General features: G+C 37.2%; 1 protein-coding gene across 1 annotated transcript in view; it reads left to right on the forward strand.

Annotated features, from left to right (window-relative positions):
* The window catches only part of EEA1 (early endosome antigen 1), a 111,039-nt gene extending 89,784 nt beyond the window's left edge, over positions 1-21,255 (forward strand). The window contains exons 21-29 of the mRNA XM_040980883.1: positions 955-1,164; positions 5,642-5,824; positions 8,520-8,705; positions 10,512-10,643; positions 14,275-14,460; positions 15,671-15,909; positions 16,402-16,522; positions 17,120-17,218; positions 17,780-21,255. Coding sequence (XP_040836817.1) covers positions 955-1,164; positions 5,642-5,824; positions 8,520-8,705; positions 10,512-10,643; positions 14,275-14,460; positions 15,671-15,909; positions 16,402-16,522; positions 17,120-17,218; positions 17,780-17,902 — 1,479 coding nt within the window. The 3' untranslated portion in view covers positions 17,903-21,255. The remainder of the gene's footprint in view (positions 1-954; positions 1,165-5,641; positions 5,825-8,519; positions 8,706-10,511; positions 10,644-14,274; positions 14,461-15,670; positions 15,910-16,401; positions 16,523-17,119; positions 17,219-17,779) is intronic.

A 21,255-nucleotide genomic window follows, 5' to 3' on the forward strand; every position in this document is an offset into this window, starting at 1 on the left:
AAGTGCATCACAGAACTGTAGGTATAGACAAAGATAGAAAACCTAGTATCAAGATATATTTATCATCAAGGTCTATTTAGCTATTTCTCTTGGAGCCATCCCTTTATTTGGGAGTAGAGATGCCTACTCTGACAATAGTTCACTTCCCAGTATGCTAATCTCCTATATGAAATTCATCTATGAGAATATATGTATATATTTGTTCACCTACTTATTTGTTCTATATTTTGTGTGAATGTTGCCTCATATCAGAGGGAACATATAATATATGTCCTTTTGTGATTGACTTATTTCACTGAGCATAAGGTAATTGGATATGGTTCAACACTGAAATGCAGCACTGGATTCTTAAAGAAATATGCATAGGACATGAAAGCGTGACTTTAGGTAGAGAGATGGGAGATTACTATTGCTTTTCACCTTGGCCAATGTGGCTTCTATGTGAAGTCTTATTTTGAACAGAAACATAAGCCAGTGAGGAATGAAAACGGTAGTAACTAAGTGTGGTAACTGCTGAGTATTATATCTAAGTGTGGTAACTGCTGAGTGTTATCGTCTAGTGTCCTCAGATACCAACCATGTTTTCTACAAATGAACTCATTGTGAATACAAGCATATAACTATTCTTTCTGATTAACAATGGTCAATAGGCCGTATTCTTGAAAGACAATAGGTACTGATGTTGTCATTCTTGCTTTCTGTAATAAAAGAGAATACTAACTTCATTTACTTGGTGTACTGACATATAAATTATATGATAAAAGCAGTTGGGAGTCAACAAATAATGAGGGTTAATCCAGCATATCATCTGCTACTGAGTGATGTCAGTCATGAAAATAACATGAGAAAAGGGACCAGCCAGTAGGCTTAATGGTTTCTGTATTTAGTGGTATCTGATGTGTGGTAGATAATCAATGAATAATGATTTGGGATGAATAAATGAATTCTAAACAGTTTATTTTCATTTGGACTTCTTTTCAGTTGAAACTAGAACTGACTTCAATGCAAGAACAAGTTTTACAGACCCAGAACACTTTAAAACAAAAAGAAAAAGAACAACAACAACTTCAAGGGACTATAAGTGAGCTGAAGCAATCAACTGAAAAAAGGAAAAAGAAAATTGAAGCACTCCAAGGAGAAGTTAAAATTGCTATTTCTCAGAAGGTATACATGTGATGTTTGTTTATTTTTAATGAGGAGAACAAAAAAATTGGCAATTAGAGTAAGAATATTAACAGAAGAGTTGCGACATAGGAAATGTTTTATGTGATCCATTTTTCTAAATTGGTTATCTATACATTTGAGGGAGTGGGCATGTATCCTGCTAGTTAGAACACCCACAATAAAAATTACTAATGGGATATGTTAAAATTCATTAGTGTCAGATTTCATAACTATTTGATAGTTTATTTATATCATAATGGTTCCCATTTCCAGTCCTTTTCTAATTTATTATTTAGTATCTATTTTCCATTCTATTGAGTAGATGTTTTTAAAAGTTCTTCAGGCCAAGAGTTGATACTGGAGTATTTTTGTTTTGCTTTGTTTTGATACTGGATTGTTTTTAAGACAGAACAACTTAAGCTTTTCTCCGTTGTTGGCATGTGTATGTTAATTGGTCAGTGAAGAAGAGAGAGATGGAATTTCTAGTATGAAAGATAAACTAGATATGTCGAACTAAGTATGTTAAGGGTTGATTGTCGTACTACTAGAGTAAAACAAATTTAAAAACTTGCAAATATACATTTTGTGCTGGCTAGTGTTTCTGTAATGATTATTAAACTACCTTACAAGAGTAGTTTTGTAATAAGCAAAGTAAGAGTAGACAGATTTTTTATGCTGTTTGTATTATGTATAATCAAAAGTCAGAATGTTATTATCACGGTACATATTTTGTTGTATTCTTTAATATTTTGAACTCGTTTTAAAAAATTTATGTAAGTCTCAGATTCAAGTATTTCTGAGATCTTCATTTTATATTTCCGTGACTTAATGAGTTGTAAAAAATCTTTCAAAATTAAATTATTAGCTACAATAATATTTATGTAAAATTTACAATTAATATATATTATCTATTCTTTTCACAGCTTTAATAGCCAATACCTGAGAATTTTGAGATTGAAAAAAATTGTTCTTGTTAGTTTTTCATTTTTATTTTAGCATGTAAATGCTAGAATAATGAGCATAACTTCTTAACAACAACAACAAAAAAATGCTTTATCGGGTGTGGCGTGATGGCTCAACAGCTAAATCCTCACCTTTCAAGCGCCAGGATCGCATATGGATGCCAACTCATATCCCGGCTGCTCCACTTCCCATTCTGCTCCCTTTTTTTGGCCTGGGAAGGTAGTGGAGGATGCTTGGGACCCTGCACCCCGATGGGAGACCCAAAAGAAACTCCTGGCTTCTGGCTCCTGGCTTTGGACCAGCTCAGCTCCAGCTCAACTCTGGCCATTTGGGGAGTCAACCAGCAGATGAAAATCTTTCTCACTGTCTCTTTTCTCCATAAATCTAATCTGTCTTTCCAATAAAGAGAAATATATCCTTTTGAAAAATGATTTATATATAATTATTATGTATTTATATATATTACATATATTTACATATTATATATTATTTTTATATTATTGTATATTATGTATATATTATTTGAAAGATGAGTAACAGGAAGAAGTCTTCCATCTGCTGGTCCACACCCCCTGATGGTCACAGTGGCCTGTGCTGGGCCCAGCTGAAACCAGGAGCCAAGAACTCCATCTCCTCTCTCCATCTGGAACTCCAATTTAATATACAGGCAGCTGTTTAATGTGCTGTGCCACAGTGCCAACTCCAGAAGCACTTAACCTTGCAGGAGGGTAGTACTCGGGAAGTGTTGAGTGCATGTTTGTTTACCTTTGTAACTTAGAGTTTACAGTAACAAAGTCATTGCAAGAATAGCTTGATTTTGTGGAGGAATAGGGTAACGTCATGGGAAGAAAACGCATTTTAAAGCCAGGGATATCTGAGTTTTAAGTTTGCAGGACATGCATTAGCTTCATGTCATAGGGAACCAATTTCTATTTCAGAGACCAGTAAAATGGGATTGTGGTATTTTAAAGATTCAGATAATGTAGTTAACATAATTAGTTCTGTGACCATTGCCTTATAATATTATATGAAAGTATGACAAACTACAATAAATACACACAGAATTATATTATTTGAGAACCATTGATTAAGCACATAGCAATTACACTGCAAATCAGTAGGCCCTGTACCAACTTTATTCAAAACCTAATGTACAACTTTGAATGAGTAGGCCATGGCTCTCTAGCATTTATAATTTAAAGAGGAAGCAAGTGTTGAAAAGAAAATTTTAATAAGTAGAAGTGAGTGAAAGCAGAACTTAAGTATAACTATAAAAAAATAATAAGTTACTGGAAATTTTGACTGGGCTTAGAAAAAAAGCTAGCGTTTAAACTGGCATTTCAAAATGATTATAATTTTAAAAGGTCAAAAAAAATAAAGATATTAGATATTTCTAGGACAGAAAACACTTGGTCAAATTTGTAAGTGTTGGAAAATATCATTCCAGAAATTAATTATTTATGTGTGTGATAGAGAGGTGAGAAGAGAAAGACAAATAACTTAATAAGGCTAAATCACAGTGAACATTTTATAATTCTTTGTATTTAAAATGTCAGGCATTAGAGCACCAAATTTTTTAAGTATAAAAATATAATCACACTATTCTGAAGCCAAAATTGCAGATGACCTGCCCTCGTAAATTCTTTGCAACTTGGGGTTTGCTTTTGTCAACACAGTTGTCAGACTGTTGCACTTACCTGGTTTTTTAATACTGACTTGATGTCCTGGAAGTCAGAGAACTTTTTCTTTTTAGCATATGAGCTCTCAATTTTTTAAGTGTGTGAATGTTTTTGGTGTCTGAAGGTAAAAATAATGAAAAACCAAACATTTGCTCACAGAAACTTTGTAGTCGTTACTAAGACTGAAGAAATCTTTGAAGAAGGTTTTGTTAGGAGTCATAGTATTAATTAAAGAGAAAGAAAACTAGATTTGTGGGTGGAAAAATTAATTTGAATTTCTTGTTATTTGTACTGTATCTCAGTAAAATGTTTTTTTAAAAAACAAAAAAACTGTAGAACAGGCTTGTTATTTTCTAAAAGTAGAAGGCCAGTGTTGGTTAAAGAAGTGAGAAATAAGAAGAGTAATAGGTTTTCAGAGAAGCAGATGGAAGGTAGGTCATTTTTAATGAAATTTTTGGATTATGTGATAACAGTGAATGCTATATTATATTCTAAGAACAATGAACATTTGCTAGAGAATTTTTTAAAGCAGGGGATGATGGAATTTAACTGCAGGAGAATAAAGAAGATAACAGGGAATTGAAAAAGTATTGGCAGTGATTCAGACCATGCATGTTGATGGCACAAACTAACGTTAGAAGTGAGTTACTTAGGAATATGTGTTGTTAAGTTGAGCATTAGAATTATTGTGAGAAGTAATAAAAGAGGCAACCCTCTAGATTTGAATTTTGCTCATGGTGGTTGGTAATGACATTGAAATGGCAGAAGTGCCCACGTTCTAATGCAGAGTTACTCTCAGGAGCCAAGAATTCTGCTTGAGCTAAGTGTGTGTTCTTATTCAAGGAGAGGTGTCAGGAAGGTATTGAATGGAAGCACCAGAATTCAAATATCTAGGTAGCCAATGTAAATAGAAGATATTCAAAACTATGGGTTTAGTTGAAATCTTCTAAGGAGAGGGTGCTATGGAATAAAGGAGGAACAATGACAGAATTTTGGGAGTCCTGTAACTTTGAGAGGTGTGGGAAAATAAAGAGAACTAGCAGAAGATTTTGTGAAGGAATGACCATTGAGATGGGAAGAAAACCTAAAACATGAACTTAGAAAGCAGAGTGAAGAATATGTTTTAGAAGGGAATATAATGAAATAGGTCAATCATTGCTGAGAGTCCGAGTAAGATGTAGTCAAAAATAATGGGTTTGAAGTGTGACCTCAACAATGGTTTTACCAGAGCAATGCATTTATTTTAAAAGCCAGTGCTTAGTTTTTATTCTGTGCATGTTATTTTAGTTATGGCATATCTATGCTTATTTTCTGGATATTCCTAAAGACCAAAAGCAAGTTTACAGGAGCTGGACCTTTGTGAGATCTTCTCTTTTCTGCTTTGATATTAATAAAGATACCCTGTAGAACTCTATTGCTGTTGGATTTCCAAGAGAGGAACTACATATATCAACAAAGTAGTGGCTTGTTAGTTTCTTTCATGTGCAAGTTTCCCTTAGTTCAACCTTAATTTATAGCGTCTTGAGATATCCAGCACTGCATCTTCCTTCAGAAGCAAACTATCATTCTGTCTCCTAGGACCTGGTTCTTGGTGATTCCCAGTGAAATCATGTTTTTCATAATGTAATTGCTTTTATAATGGTCTTTAAATTGGGACCAGTTGGATTTAGTAACTCTTTTACTTAGGTGTACAGTAGGTAAGTTACAGTTTGTCATAGTAGAATTTGAAGGCAAAAATACAGTTCATCTTGTTTTCAGAAATTTTCTTCGTTGTGTGGCTTTCATTATATTGATTTGGTGTGTATGTTATTTTATGTCACTATTGTGTGTTTCAGATGGAACTTGAGAATAAACTGCAGCAGCAGTCCGCAGAGGCAGCCCAGGAACTGGCAGCAGAGAGAGAAAAAATGTCACTGTTACAGAGCACCTATGAAAAAAGTCAGGAAAATCTGAAACAGCTTCAGTCTGATTTCTATGGAAAGGAGTCTGAACTTCTAGCCACAAGGCAAGACCTTAAGGTATGGTAAGCTGTTTGATATCATAAACACTGGGTAAATTGTTTATAGATGTTTGTTAAATGACTTATTTGAATTCAGATGGTAAAAAGAATGTTAATATTTATAGATTATTATGCTTTCTATTAAATTACTGCTGGCTTAACATAATTTTAAAAATCAAGTTTTGTAAAAATGTGGTATACATAAATGTGACATTGTAAATTGGCATCTGTATTAATAAAATTAATTTAGGTATATGTTAATTGCTACACTGCTAGTTTTTCTAAGGATTTGCTGTCTTTATGTGAAAATAGCTTCAAAGGTGGACTTCTGTTAGAAAACTCAAAGAGTTTTAAATTTAAATACAAACTAAAGTCAGGCATTGGGTGCAGCAGGCATTGGGTACAGTTTCTGCTTAGGGACCTCACATTCCGTTTTGGAGTGCTTAGTTCAGTTCCTGGCTACTTTTCCATATTGCCTTAATGTACATCCTGGGGGTTGGCAGATCTTGCCTCGGGTACCTCAGGCTATAACACATTTGTTGGAGTCCCAGGTGGAGCTCTAGGCTCCTAATGTCAATTTGATGCAATTCTGGCTATTGCAGGCATTTGGGGGATGAATGAGTAGATGGGATATCTTTCACCTTTCTGTCTCTCTCCCTCTATTTCAAATAGAAATGAAAGTAGGGGCAGGTGTTGTGGGATATTGGAGTTTGTTACCGCTTAGGGAACCAACAGCAGAGTAGGGTTTCAGTTCCTGGCTACTTAACATTTCTGATCCATCTTCCTGCTAATGTGCCTGGAAAGCAGTAGATGTGACTCAGTTACTTTATTCACTAGAAAGGAGACATGGCAGGATTTGGAGTGCGAGACAGTGGTAGCTTGTGTTCATAATAGCTGTTAAAACAAAGTAAATGAAAATGAACAATATTTAAGTGGTAAGTGGAAATGAAACTTTGTGATTTATGGCAAAAATCATCTTTCCATATTGGTTGTGTCATTTACCGAGATTAACCTAGTAACAGGCTTTTATCTCTGAAATCATTATTCTTTGATTAAGCCAAGAACAATTTTATATGTCCAAAATTATGTCAGTAAATAGCTTAATACGTGAAAGAATAATTCCACTGTAAATATGGGCAAAAAGAAAAGACAGAGTGAAGCTGCCACGGTTTGAAAGCTGTTGATGAGACCCTGGATAGAATCTTTACTTCAACACTTTCTTATGCAGATGAGGGCAGGCTCAGTGCTCTTAAGGAGAGTGTGAATCCAGTGCTATGCAGTGGCAGAGTCATGACTAGTTCCCTGTTTTCATTTAGAATTTTAAAACAAAATTGAATATTAATAAATTCTATCCTAACGCTTTTAAAATGAGAACCATCTGAGCTACAAAGAAAGTGGATTTTAAACTGCAGAAATTACTAGGGATACTCAAGCAATACTTTTGGTAAACCAGAATAATAGATGATTGTCAAGCATTGTTTTTCTTTCTTCACTAATGCAATAGAATCTTGTGTGTAGCAGAGGAGAGAGACTCAGGACCTTGTCACATGACACTTACCTAAGTCAAGGCTATCACCATAGTTGGACTGGCAAGAGCACACCATGGGCTAGCAAGAGACACCTGCACACCAAGAGACTGACAGCCTGACCTAATCTATGCCTTTAGCCCCATCTGCTGGAATATGTATGAAATACTCAAGTTTGTTGATTGGATATTTCAAATTGCTGCTATATGCTGGGTTTTTTGTTGTTGTTGCTCTGGAAAGGGAGAAGTGGAATTTAAGGTAAATTTTATACCCTGAGTGAAGTGAAAATTTTACATACCATGTGTTTCTTTTCAAAGGGACTGTGCCTCCAGAAGAAGTGATGACAAATTCTTAATAGATTTTGTGGAGGAAATCTTAGATTGTTTCCTGTTCCCTGTTATTTCTCAGCAAAAGTAGCGGAATGTTGGAAGGTTCCTACCATTCCCATTCTGTATCTACTTAAGCCTGATGGGTCAAAAATACTTACCCATTCTTCAATGTTGGCTTTTCAAAATATTTGGCCCTAACAACAGTCGGTGTCTACGAGCTGTGCTAACTGACAGCCGGTAGTTGTACCACACAAGTGGGAAGTCAAGGGTGTGGGGTGGTCTGCTCCAGATACAGCCCCAGAGGCTTGGCGGAATGTGCTCTTCCGGGGCCCTTGGCAGCTACCAACGACTGGTCCTGCATTAAAAAAGCAAGATAAGGGACGTCAGAGATCTGAAACTAAATAAGTGTATACAAACATTACCATTTAGCTGTGTCTTTTAAAGGTGTTTTCTCTCGTCTTATGTCTTGTCTCTAACCGTATGTATGGTTTCTGAGTGTATTTGATATGGTACCTACTTATTGACAGTGCTTCGTATCACCTAGCCAATGTTGAAGACATGATAAACAGTGAATCTTTTAAAATTATTTTGAGAACTATTAAAATTGTTTTTATAAATGTTTTATATTGTTTTTAATATATACATTGTTTTTTAAATGTTATAAACGCTATAAATGTTTTTTTCAAAAACACAAGAGTTGATATTCTAGAATTATTTGTGTTAAATTATCTTAATGAAGAGAGTGCCATGTCCCCTTTCACAGTATATTGGCTTCTACACCGCCTATATTAACTTTAGATTTCTGTTGCAATTTGTTAAAGGAAATGACATACTAATTTGAGGGAATTATTTTTTTAAGTCTGTAGAAGAGAAGCTTTCTCTAGCACAGGAGGACTTGATTTCAAACAGGAATCAAATTGGAAATCAAAATAAATTAATCCAAGAGCTAAAAGCTGCCAAGGCTACGTTGGAGCAGGATTCGGCAAAGAAGGAGCAGCAACTAAAGGAGCAGAGTAAAGCACTACAAGACATTCAAAAAGAAAAGGTATTTCAGGATTTTAACTTAAAGCTGCCTTCTGAGAACTCCTTTAGAAACCGTCCATGCCGACCTCTGATCCTCTTACTGTCATCACCTGTATTTTCAACAGTCTTTGTGGGAGATCTCTAGTTTCTGATAAAACAGATCATTAGAATTTTAGTATTAGCAAGTACTTCTTAATAGTCCTTTTATATTTCTACCCATTTTTCTTATAATTTTTCTTAGTTTTACAAATAAGTCTACTTTTCACACCATAGATTCTTGGTTGAGAACATTTATAATAGGCCTTCAGCTAGTTCTCATAGAGCATCTTATCCTCTAGATGGGCTATTTGGGCAGTGAAAAGTCCAAAAACAATTTTAACAACCACCTTCCTGTAAGGGTAAGAAAGGTGTATTTTATATGAATGATGCTGTTATAAAGTTGAAAACATTGGTAAATATGACCAGTGCAGTTTAAAAATTTCTTTAAGTCTGTGTGAAGAGAAATCTTTTAATGTTTGAAATAATATATCCTATGTGTAATAGGGTAATATTCTGAAGTGAATAATTACTGAACTTCTTAGTCTATTTTAAACTATCCAATCCATGGGCCCAATAAAATAAACTAACAGCTAAAGTCCTCGCCTTGCAAATGCTGGGATCCCATATGGGCACCAGTTCTAATCCTGATGGCCCCGCTTCTCATCCAGCTCCCTGTTAGTGGCCTGGGAAAGCAGTCAGAGACGGCCCAAAGCCTTGGGACCCTGCACTCAAATGGGAGACCTGAAAGAGACTGGGTTCCTGGCTTCAGGTTGGTTCAGCTTTGGCCGTTGCAGCTGCTTGAAACAGTGGACAGAATATCTTCCTCTCTGTCTCTCCTCCTCTCTGTATATTTGCCTTTCAAAAAAAAATTAAAAAAAAAAAACTGTGTGATTCATTAAATCTTAAAGAATGGGGGATATTTTTGGTGATTCAGGAGGGTGAGCCGGAATGAAGTTCGTAATTGATAACTCATGTTTATATATATATGTTTAGTGCTGGGGCTTTAGAGCAGTCAGATTTTATTTTAGTTTTAGTTAGCTCTACCTGTAATAAGATTACTTACTTATCTTAAATCTTTGTTTCTTTACTTATAAAATAAAAATTTTAAAACTCGACTGTTCATATTATAGAATGCTTTGTAAAAGATTTATTTGAAAGTGTAGTTACATAGACAAGAAGAGACTGAGATCTTTAATCTACTGGTTCACTCCCCAAATGGCCACAACTGCCAGGGCTGTGCCAGATGGAATCCAGGAGCCAGGAGCTTCTTCAGAGTCTCCCACATGGATGGGAGGAATCCGAGCACTTGGCCTGCCTTCCACAGCTTTTCCCAGGCCATTAGTAAGGAGCTGGATCAGCAGCGGAGCAGTGAGCCCTTATGGGATGCTGGCATCTCAGGCGGCTTTCCTTGCTGCCCCACAGCGCTGGCCCCACATCATAGAAGTTGAATGTAATAATATGTGATGCCTCTGGCAAGGTTACTTGCACAAAGATAGTGACAGAGCAAAGAAATTATGAGTAAAAGAATACCATTATTTTAGTTCAGGATAAATTTTATGGTGTTTTTACTCTGACAAACATTTTTCACTTCACAGGATTTTGTTATGACTGCTAATCCTCATAGTGACATTGTTCCTGCCCTATGTATACACTAATGAGACAGGCAGAGGATACAAAACTTGCCGAAATTCACTTAAGCGGAAAGGATCATAAATATAATGCTTTTTATTACACTACCTTCCAGCCATGTATTTGCTTCAAACTTTCTTTTGGTTATTTTTTTTTACAGTCACTGAAAGAAAAAGAATTAGCAAATGAACAATCTAAATTGGCAGAGCTAGAAGAAATTAAGGGTAGACAAGAAAAAGAAATCACTAAATTAACAGAAGAACTCAAGTCCCACAAACAGGAAAGCATGAAGGTATGTTGAGATCAACCTTTTCTCCCCTTCCTTCTGCAGTTATTGTCTCAAATGAAACTTACATGTATTTGCTTTGGAGTACCTGCTGTGGCTGGGAAATTTATTTTGCTTTTGCCCTAGTGCTTTTGCATTGACTATCTATACATATAGTTTGAAATTAATTTTCAGATTTCTGAATAAACAATTATATTCTTTTTAAAAGAAATAATACATTCATTTTCTTTTTGATGATGTTACATTGTTGAAAGGGATACATGCTCGTGTGCACCACCAGTTAGGGTGAGGAGGGTCAAGGAATGGGAGAAAGTTGATGAGACAACTGCTTCCAATCTACCTTTTCCATCTGGCATCTGCGGAAGGTGGAGAAAGAAGGGGAGAGGGCCGCTCCCAGCAGCCCAACTGCATCAGGCTGCAGGAGTGTGGGAAGGCCACGCAATGTCAGGATCTCCAGTGTGGAGCATGTTCTGAGGATACTGCTTGAGTGGTTTTGATAGTTCTGAGATGCTGTTGTTCTTGTTGCTTCAAGGTTGAAGAAATTCTTTCAAGGTCCATTGGCTGACAGTCCACCTTAGAGTCTCAGTTCTCCCAGACACTTGTCCCTGAGAGCTGTCCAATATGTTCTGCCCTCCATGGTACTAGATGTTTTCTACAGGCCTCAATGAACTGGCTAGCATGTCCCCCATGCGCATCTGGGCATGCTGTCCACTATACAGGCCTCAGCAGCTGTGAAGACCCAGTTCTGACACATATATTCCATGGTCAGACTACAGATCCTGTCATTTTCACCGTGGTTGGAAGTTCTGAGTCCAGTAGTCAAGTTGAGGGGTCCCAGCTCTTAGTGTTGTGTGTCACAACCCAGCCACTCCTTGTCTCTTCCACCCCCCGACCCAGCTCTTGTGGGTACCGAGTTCTAGTTCAGCCTGTCCTATCCTACCCTAGCTCTCGTGTGCATCAGTGAGTGCTGAAGTTTAGCCCAGTCTGACACTCCCCAGACCCAGTCCACATCCATGCCCTGTGATGCTGTAGCCATGTCTAGCCCGATTGGTCACCCGCATTCTAGCTGTCATACACACTAGTGGGAACCACAACCTAGCAGGAGTGTCTTCTTAGCTCTCTGACCAAGATCACACTCAGCCACATATCTTGGCACATGCCAGTGGTTATCTGACCTAGCCTGGCATAACTTATCACCCAGCTTGGCCTTTGCCATCACATGCTGTAGCCTGTCCTGGCCTGGCCCGGCCCTCCCCAAGTCCCAGCTTTCGCTAGTGGGTGCTACAGCCTAGCCATGCCCAGCCTGCCCTTGCCCCTGGCTTTCATGCAAACCAGTAGGTTTGATAACCTAGCCTAACTCCATATGGTCTGCACACCAGCCTGGCTCCCACACATGTCAGTGTGCTGTGGTTTGGCCTGGCCCTGCCCGGTCCCTCCCCTACAGAGCCAGGACACACACATGCCAATAAGTGAAGTAGCCCCGCTTGACCTGAACAGCACTCAACCCTAAGTCATGTGCTCACCAACAGGAGCTATGGCTCATCAGGGGAGTTCCCCAAGTTCCCCCACTGGATCCACTCCCAGACCAGATCTCACACATGCTGGCAATTGCTAGGTCCTTATCCAGCACAGTCTCTGCCCCTTCCTCCCCGCCATCTCAGCTTTTATGTGTATTGGTGGATGTTGTAGTCGAGTCCTCTGCACATATAGTTCTTGGGTATGCCTGCTGGTGCTACAACCTAAACTAACCCGACCTGTTCCCAACCCCAGTATCTAAGAGTGTTGTTGAGTTCCATGGTCATGCCTAGCTCAGTCTGTCACCACTCCAGCCCTCGAGCAAATTAATTGGCAAGGCATTCCCACAGGGCAGAACCCACAATCACCCACAGAATCTACTCTCAGATCCAGTTCTCTCATATGCTGGTTAGTGTCATGCCCCAGCCTTAAATGATCCACCCCTTCCCCAACAGTCACTGGCAGATACTGTGGTTGAGCATTGTCAGGCAGGCCCCCAGCCATGGCTTTAATGTGCACTGGTAGGTGGTATTGATACCAACAATCCCAGTTTAGGTCTCCCACATGGGCAGGTATATTAGTTTGACCTCCTCTAAACCACCCAGTCTCAGGTCTCACTTCCCTCATTCACCTTCAAGTACGGTAGCCAGGTTTGTGGAAGTTCCTCAGAAGGCATTCCTCACCTCTCACGTTCTCCAGTAGTGCTCCCTCCCACACATCTCCACACCCTCTTCCCTGATCAATCCACAGTCCCGTGTGCTTACAAATCCCCAAGCCCAGTGTCTGGTGGTGTGCTGTGCCAGCCTGGGGCTCTGCTTGCCTACCCAGGGCCCATAGACACTTGTGTGTGGGTCTCAGGCCCTGTCTGTTGGCATGCCCATATCTGCCTCCTCCCCTTACTTATCTTAAAAAAAATAGAATAAGTGACTATGCTGGCACACTGGTATAGTTAACACAAATTTGGCATTAACTGGCCCAGGATGCCTACTGTATTAAATACTTGTTTTCGGGGCATCAGGTTTACCTACTACGCCACAGTGCTGGCCCCTAAATAATTCTGAGTTTCATATTTTGTTGAAATGATGATCAAGAGAGACATTAACTTAGAAAATTATGGTTGTAGATTGGGCCTGGTATGGTAGCTGAACAGCTAAAGTCCTCACCTTGCGTGCACTAGGATCCCATATGGGTGCTGGTTCTAATTCCAGTGGCCCCACTTCCCATCCAGCTCCCTGCATGTGGCCTGAGAAAGCAGTTGAGGACAGCCCAAAGCCTTGGGAGCCTGCATCCGTGTGGGAGACCCGAAAGAGGCTCCTGGTTCTTGGTTTTGGATCAGCTCATCTCCTGGCTGTTGTGGCCGCTTCGGGAGTGAATAATCAAACAGAAGCTCTTCCTATCTCTGTTCCTCTCTGTATATCTGCCTTTCCAATAAAAATAAGTAAATCTTAAAGAAAAAAGAAAATTATGGCTGTAGATAGTAACCTCCAAAGTATGTAAATTAAGAATTAAAATTTTAATACATTGTGCTTTCAATTACTTCTAAAATCCTTGGATTTAATATTTAGCCTGTTTTAAAGCATCAGTACAGTGTTCATTAAGGGAAGGAATTACTTATACTGACCCTTGGGAGGTTATATTCTCTCTTGAGAGTCAAATAGTATCCTTTTTTTTTTTCAGTACAGTTGCTGCTTTCTTTAATTAATTATAGTTATGTCCTTCTGTTTTTTTAGAATCTGACTTCCTTAAGGCAGGGAACATACAGCACTTACTTTTATGTTATAGCCCTAGAACCTAATATAATATGTGGTAAATAAATGATGACCAATAAATCTTTGATAAGTGAGAAAAAGGAGACCTAAGAGGAGGAATATCTTTCATATTACCCAAATATATGCATGTCAAGTACCACCTAAATTTAAATGATTGCATAACAAGAAGCAAATAATCTTGCATCTTTAAATCAATTTTTTTGAATACTGAACTTTGAGAATCTTACAAGACAAATGGAAAAACTCATTGCATCTATTGTGAAAATTTGCATAAATTTCTACTGTAGTTAAAATGCTGACTTTATTGAGGATGCTTTATTTTTTAACTTATTTTTTTAACTTATTTTTGATAGGAGTTAACAGATCTCAAGGATGCCAAACAACTTTTAATTCAGCAGAAATTGGAACTTCAGGGCAAAGTAGATGCCCTGAAGACAACTCTGGAACAGGAGAAGAAAAACCAACAGGTGCTCAAGGAGCAGATGAAAAAGGAAGAGGAAGAGATGAAGAAAGAATTTGTCGAAAAAGAAGCTAAATTGGTCAGTGAATCAGAGGTGTTAGCCTAACATTTTGCTTTTTTAAGAAAGAAAAGCTAATTTGCTTAAATGCTTGATAATGTAACTGGAGATTTTTTTTTTTTCTGTAATCGTACTTTGGCTTTTGTATGTGAAAATCTAATTAAAATATAGCTTAAAAATAATTATACTGTCAGAAAGAAATAAACCCACACTGTATAGATGGAAGTAGATACTACCGATGTGAGCCGAGGCGGACTCGTTTGTCTGGTCAGAGTCAGTGTTGGTAAGGGGGAGTGGGAACTTCAGCTGAAACCATGGTGACCAGTCTGTTTCCCCATGCCCGAGCTGCACAGGTCAGATAGGAAGCACCTGCTTTTCCTCTATTGAATTGAGTGCAAGTATCCCTGAGATAACTTTATGTTAAATGTTTTAGTTGATGATCTGCAACCTAAAATTCAAATACTGATTAGAGGGGGTTGTGTATTTTGGAGGGACAGGTATAAATAAAGGGCAGTTTAAACAGAATAGAATTGGGAGACTCAGGAAATGACAGCTTTGTCTCTGGCATCTAGATATCTTGTAAATTAGTGCTTTTTTCCTGCGTTGGTGGAAAAGACAGCAATCTTTTTTTTTATATATAAGATTTATTTTTATTTTTTTTTTATTGGAAAGTCGGATATACAGAGAGGAGAGACAGAGAGGAAGATCTTCTGTCCGATGATTCATTCCCCAAGTGAGCGCAATGGCCGATGCTATGCCGATCCGAAGCCAGGAGCCTCCTCCGGGTCTCCCACGCGGGTGCAGAGTCCCAAAGCCTTGGGCCGTCCTCGATTGCTTTCCCAGGCCACAGGCAGGGAGCTGGAAGGAAAGCGGGGCTGCTGGGATAGAACAGGCGCCCATATGGGATCCCAGGCATGCAAGGCGAGGACCTTAGCCACTATGCCACCACGCCGGGCCCAAGACAGCAATCTTGTTTGGGTCACCTTACCTTGATCTCAGGAGAGGCTTGTTAACTGTCTTCTTGGCATTACATATCTCAGTTGAGACAGTTGAAATATCACAGTGCTTGTGGAATCAGTTTTATTAAGGTACAGCACAACAGTCTGCTGCTTTTCTTCCTAAAGATACAGTACCGTTTCTATTGCCAATATTTTAAATTCAATAAGTAGCTTAAATTTATTCTCATCATCTTTGTAATAGGGTCTTTTCTTCCCCTTCTCCTTTTCCTCAGAATTCCGAAATAAAAGAAAAAGAAATGGGAATGAAAAAGCATGAAGAAAATGAGGCGAAACTTAGCATGCAGATTACAGCTTTAAATGAAAACTTGGGCACCGTGAAGAAAGAATGGCAGTGTAGCCAACGGAGAGTGAGTGAGCTGGAGAAACAAACAGATGACCTACGCGGTGAAATCGCGGTGTTAGAAGCCACGGTTCAGAATAATCTAGATGAAAGGAGAGCACTGCTGGAAAGGTGACAAACCTAATCAAATTTACTGTATTTCCTTTGTAAGTGATTTTAAAAAACACTGTCATAGTTTTTAAAATAGGAGAATGTTGTGTAGCTCTTACAGATAATTAAATATTTGAACATTCATTATTAAAGCTACTGGGTTGTTGAGATTACTCTATTAAATTTAAAATTAGTAAAGGAGTTTATTGTCTTTAGAAAGGTTTTAGTGACTTTTTAAAAAGAAAATTATTTTTGCTTGAAAGACAGAGATGTCCTATTTTGCTCATTCTCCAAGTAGCCACAGTAGCCTGAGTTGGAGCTCCTTCCAGGTTTCCATCTTTGATTACTTTTCTAGACATGTTAGCACGGACCTGGATGAGAAGTTGAGCAGCCAGGGACACAAACTGGCAACCATATGGGATGCCAGCTCTGCAGGCACCAGCTTTGTCTCATATAACACTGCTGTAGGCCCCTTGAATGAATTTTTACAGAACTGTCTCTAATTTATTCCAGATGTCTTAAAGGCGAAGGTGAAATAGAAAAGCTTCAAACCAAAGTACTAGAATTGCAAAGAAAGCTGGACAATACCACGGCAGCAGTGCAGGAGCTAGGCAGGGAAAACCAGTCTCTTCAGGTAAGTGACTTGGTCATGTGAGGCAGTGTCTCAATCAAGAACGGGCTTTTGATGGAAAGCATTTTCAGTTGCATGCACTCAATAAATACTTTGGGGATAGTTCCTGTGTGTGCAGCAATATTGTATATTTTATGGATAATTAAAAATGGGAGATAAAGAACTTGTTTCAGGGACCATAGGAATTCTTTAGACAACAATGTCCTTTGTGAATTGTCAGTAAAGGGAACCAATTACAAGAATTAAAACACCAAGGAATGGACAGGATGGTGTTCATGAAAGAAGGGACCTGCGTGTGTTCTCAGAGTCCCGGGGAAGGGCGGCGCTCAGGCGGTAGGAGGGGCCAAAGACCAGAGGTTAGCAATGAACTCTGAGGAATGCAATTTGATTTACTTCAACTATACTTTGTCATTCAGTTTTATGAATGTTGCTGCTTTTGAAAATGGAAGTTGACCAAAGTATTTCTGATTTTTGAAGCTGTACGTTATGGATCATGTAGTGAACATTTTATAAAACTCTGGCCCCAAGTTAGAAATAATACAGCATTCTTTAAGATACTAAATATTACAATGTATTGAAACTCTCTTTTTCTTTAAATAGATCAAACACACACAAGCGTTGAATAGAAAGTGGGCTGAAGACAACGAAGTGCAAAACTGCATGTCCTGTGGGAAAGGCTTTTCAGTCACAGTGAGGCGGGTAAGCGGCTTTTATTCATACAGCTTTTTTCTTCTCTAGATTTCTTCTTTAGAGACAGTGAAGGTTTTAACTATCAAATCAGCCATGCACTAAACAGATTTAAAAGGTATTCTACTTGTTGACAAACTTTAATTTATACTATGTGGAATAATTGGATTTCGTGTGGTCTTATTTCTGGTTGGCATATGCATTTGAGTTTTAAGTTTGTTCTTTTCCCTCCTGTTGAATTACTCTACGGGACATACCAATGAACCATTATTAAACTCATTCTTTAGTTATCACTGGGTTCTTTTCAAGAAAGAAAAGCAGAGATTTTTTAAAAAGTATTCTTAATAGTGACATGAGCAGACCTGTTTCCTGCTGAAACATTTGGAAAATGGGAATCATTTTCTATTTGATAGGAGTATTGTTTAAACATATTGAAATATTATGCCACTCAATAATACATTGGTCACTTGAAGTTGGTACACTGCAATTAGTGTAGTTTACTAAATTCATGTCATTTCCTGTGCTTTGGATATAATTTGATGCCTGACCTGGTTTACTGTTTGCCTTTTACAGCATCATTGCCGACAGTGTGGGAATATTTTCTGTGCTGAATGTTCAGCCAAAAATGCCTTAACCCCTTCCTCCAAGAAGCCTGTCCGTGTCTGTGATGCATGTTTCAACGACTTGCAAGGATAGTGGATTGTCACCACTTTCAGTATATTACACTAACAACAGATTTCTAATAAATGTACTGAATAGAAATCTTGGACTGCTGTTTGGTTCGGACACTGGCTACAACACTAGACCAAATTAGAATTCGTATATTTTGCAATGTTATCAAGTAAAAGTCTTCTATTTTTGTGAGACTTGGGTTCATCTTTCTTTTTTTTTTTTTCAATTATCCCCTGGAACGGCTCCCATGCCAACTTTAAAATCAGCCAATGAAATGTAAATAAACTTTGGAGAGAAAATAGCGATGTATTTTTTTAAATATAATTTCATTGTTCATAAATGAGAAATTCCGTAGCTTCTTTTCCTAGATTTAATGCACAGAAATGTACATGAATGATGGTATCTTTATTGTTGTTTTCTTGCACAATACTTTAATTATATTAAATATTATATTTGTGGAGTCATGCACAAAACTCTTAGTGCTTCCTGGCTACCTGTTCCTCTTACATGTAAGTTTCTAACTCAGTCATGTTATAAATGCGCCACTCGAGTGTTCTGCGGATAGTTTATGTCAAAATCGTAGCATCAATGAATTAAAAACTTTAAATGATATTGATTAAATTCTTGGGTAGATTTTATGAAAAACTCTGTGAAATTAATTTGCATACCTTATGGTTATCCTGGCATTATAGTTTGAAGATTAAATGTCTTCTTATATTTTCCTATACCATTTCTGAGTTCCAACGTATTTTCCATTACAAATACCACAAAATTTCTTGTCCTTACCCTTAATTGCAGGATAACTAGATACTGTGTAGCAGCCCTGTTCTTGTTTGCTTGGGAATGAGGAGGTTTCCGAGGTCAGCCTTCCTATCACTCCCTTCTATCTCTGCAGCATCTTTAGGAAAGCGAGTTTGCTTTTTTTTAAATCAAACTTCCCCTGCCCTTATGTTTAACTTGTCCCAGAAGAGCTCCTAAAGCTAGTAATTGATATTGCTATAACTGTGTCTAGGAAAACAAAATAGGAGATGATAAGAAAACATAAAATACTATGCTTTATTTTTTCTTCTCACTTTTAAAAATTATGAAATTGACTTAAGCTTAAAATGGTTTTGGGTTGGATTCCATATCAACTGGGAAATGTTTTATAAATAATGCTGTGAAATCACCTTGAAGTTACAGCTGGAGAATAGATTATCATTCCTAAAATTTACATTTAGGAATATCAAAGTTGAAATGAATGAAATAGAATTGCTGAACCTTAACAATAATTCAGAAGTATCAAACTTGAAGACTAAACAATGAAAATGAATATTAATTTATCAGCCTTATTAATTTGAAAAATTATAAAACATCTGGAGAAGTCATTAATATTTATTAATCTTCCTGGAAAAGATATATAAAATTATACATTGATTCAGTGCAATCACTTAATAACAACAGCCAAAGATGGGGGTTAATATTTCATTTACAATAAATATGTGCACTTTCAAATATCATGCTGAAATGAAGTTACAGTGTTTATTCTTATACATATTATATAAACAAAAAGAGATTGCTACATACTTATTTCATTATTTCAGAAAGCATTTAAGTAAGCCCTGTTGTCAATACCTGTTGATACCAATTAAGTCCCAGGATCTGGATAAACATATATCCTTGAGTATGTATCAATGAGGAAATACACTGGCTTTTAATTAAAAATCATAGTTGGATTATAGAACCTGAGCTGTTTTATGCTTTTTATACTTATAGGTCCCTTCAAATAGTCTTAATTCTGTACTTTTATATATAAATAATTTAATAAATTTATTAGAAAATTGCAGATAACTCCCAGCACCACTGTTTTGGAGATAAAACTTAACGAAAATTCTGAATTGGAAAAATCTGTTCTATCCATCTCCTAATTGGATGCACTACTCTACATGCCTATTAATCCCCATCCTCCATTTTCACACACTCTTGAAAATCGTGGACCCAACAAATAAAGCCATATCTGCTTGAATGACTTTAATTTTTTCATCCAAGTAATCTCAATCCATAAGTTCTGAATAATTTATATATCTTAGGCAACTATACTGATTATTCAAATCAAACCTAACATCTTTGCTACTAACTTTCATTCAGTTAATAAATTTTGGAAACTAAAATTGAATTCTCCCTCTGCCCCATTTTAAATAAGTTGTCCTTTTCTGAGTTACTCTTAGCTACATGTGTTAGGTGTTTGTTGGTACTGTTCTTCTGTCAGTGAGTTTGAGCTGGCATGTACGAAGTCACAGTTCTTGACTCCAAAACATTTTGACATCACATGTTAGTACAGAAAAGTGACCTACACCGAGTCTTGCTGACTAGTCATAGTAAGCTAACCCTACCGAATTTTTTAATAGAAAGAAGACAAAGCTGCTAATATAGGACGTGCTTATTTTGAAGAAAAGAGAGAAACACAAAAACCTCAATGATGTATACAAATAACATTTTGTTCAACTACCTCTTAATGTGGGATTAGCCAGTTTAATAGTTTCCTTAGAGTAATGTTGAATAGTAACTGCCAAATTTGTTATTTTCCCATCCCTCTTGAAAAGTCTTTGATTGTTTTATATAGCTCCGAGAACTTCAAAGCCACTTTTTTAAACCTCGCATTTGCATAAAAATGTTTAGCTTTTAAGTAGAGAGCAAATTATAATCATATATTTTGATATTCATGACCTGTTTGACTATAGTGGTTTTTTTTGCTTTTGTTTTTGTTTCTAAGAATTGCACTTTGGCTACAAAATCATGGACGATTTGATCCATAAGACTTAAATGTGCCATCAGTTTAGTATTCCTGGACATGAGCTTGATGAATAGTTCTGTAATTACAATGTGCCACACATTATCATGTCTTAATTGCCCTTTGCCTGAATTTTAATGATCAATTTGTTATTGCAGATGTGAATATTATGCATAAGCTTACTAAATTCATGTAAAATTGTATAAAATAGAGTTGGAAATCCTTAGGTCCTTTTTGTGTAGAAGTATAGAATTACTGTAACATGATACAGTTATGTATATGATGTCCTCTGCTTCCTTGAACTGGATCATATATTCAGAGCTTCTGTATATACTTTTGCATGACTGTTTTCTCACTTGATTTTTAGGTTCATTATTTGTATTGTGCTTACTTCCTGTGATCATGTAGTTGTGCCTTATATTGTGAGAGTTTAGGTCAGTAAATACTGTAATTTCTAAACTCAGAGATTGGACGGTTATTGATTATAAATGAAACTGATAAATTACATGATGAGTCTGTACAAAGAGCAATGGAAGGATCCTTACTGAATTGTTGCTTTTGTCTTTTTAATATGTGAAAGATAACATTAAAAGATTTTTCTTTCTAA

Source organism: Ochotona curzoniae, unplaced genomic scaffold (assembly GCF_017591425.1).
Source record: "Ochotona curzoniae isolate NIBS_2020 unplaced genomic scaffold, NIBS_Ocur_1.0 contig_1014, whole genome shotgun sequence".
Lineage (NCBI taxonomy): Eukaryota > Metazoa > Chordata > Mammalia > Lagomorpha > Ochotonidae > Ochotona > Ochotona curzoniae.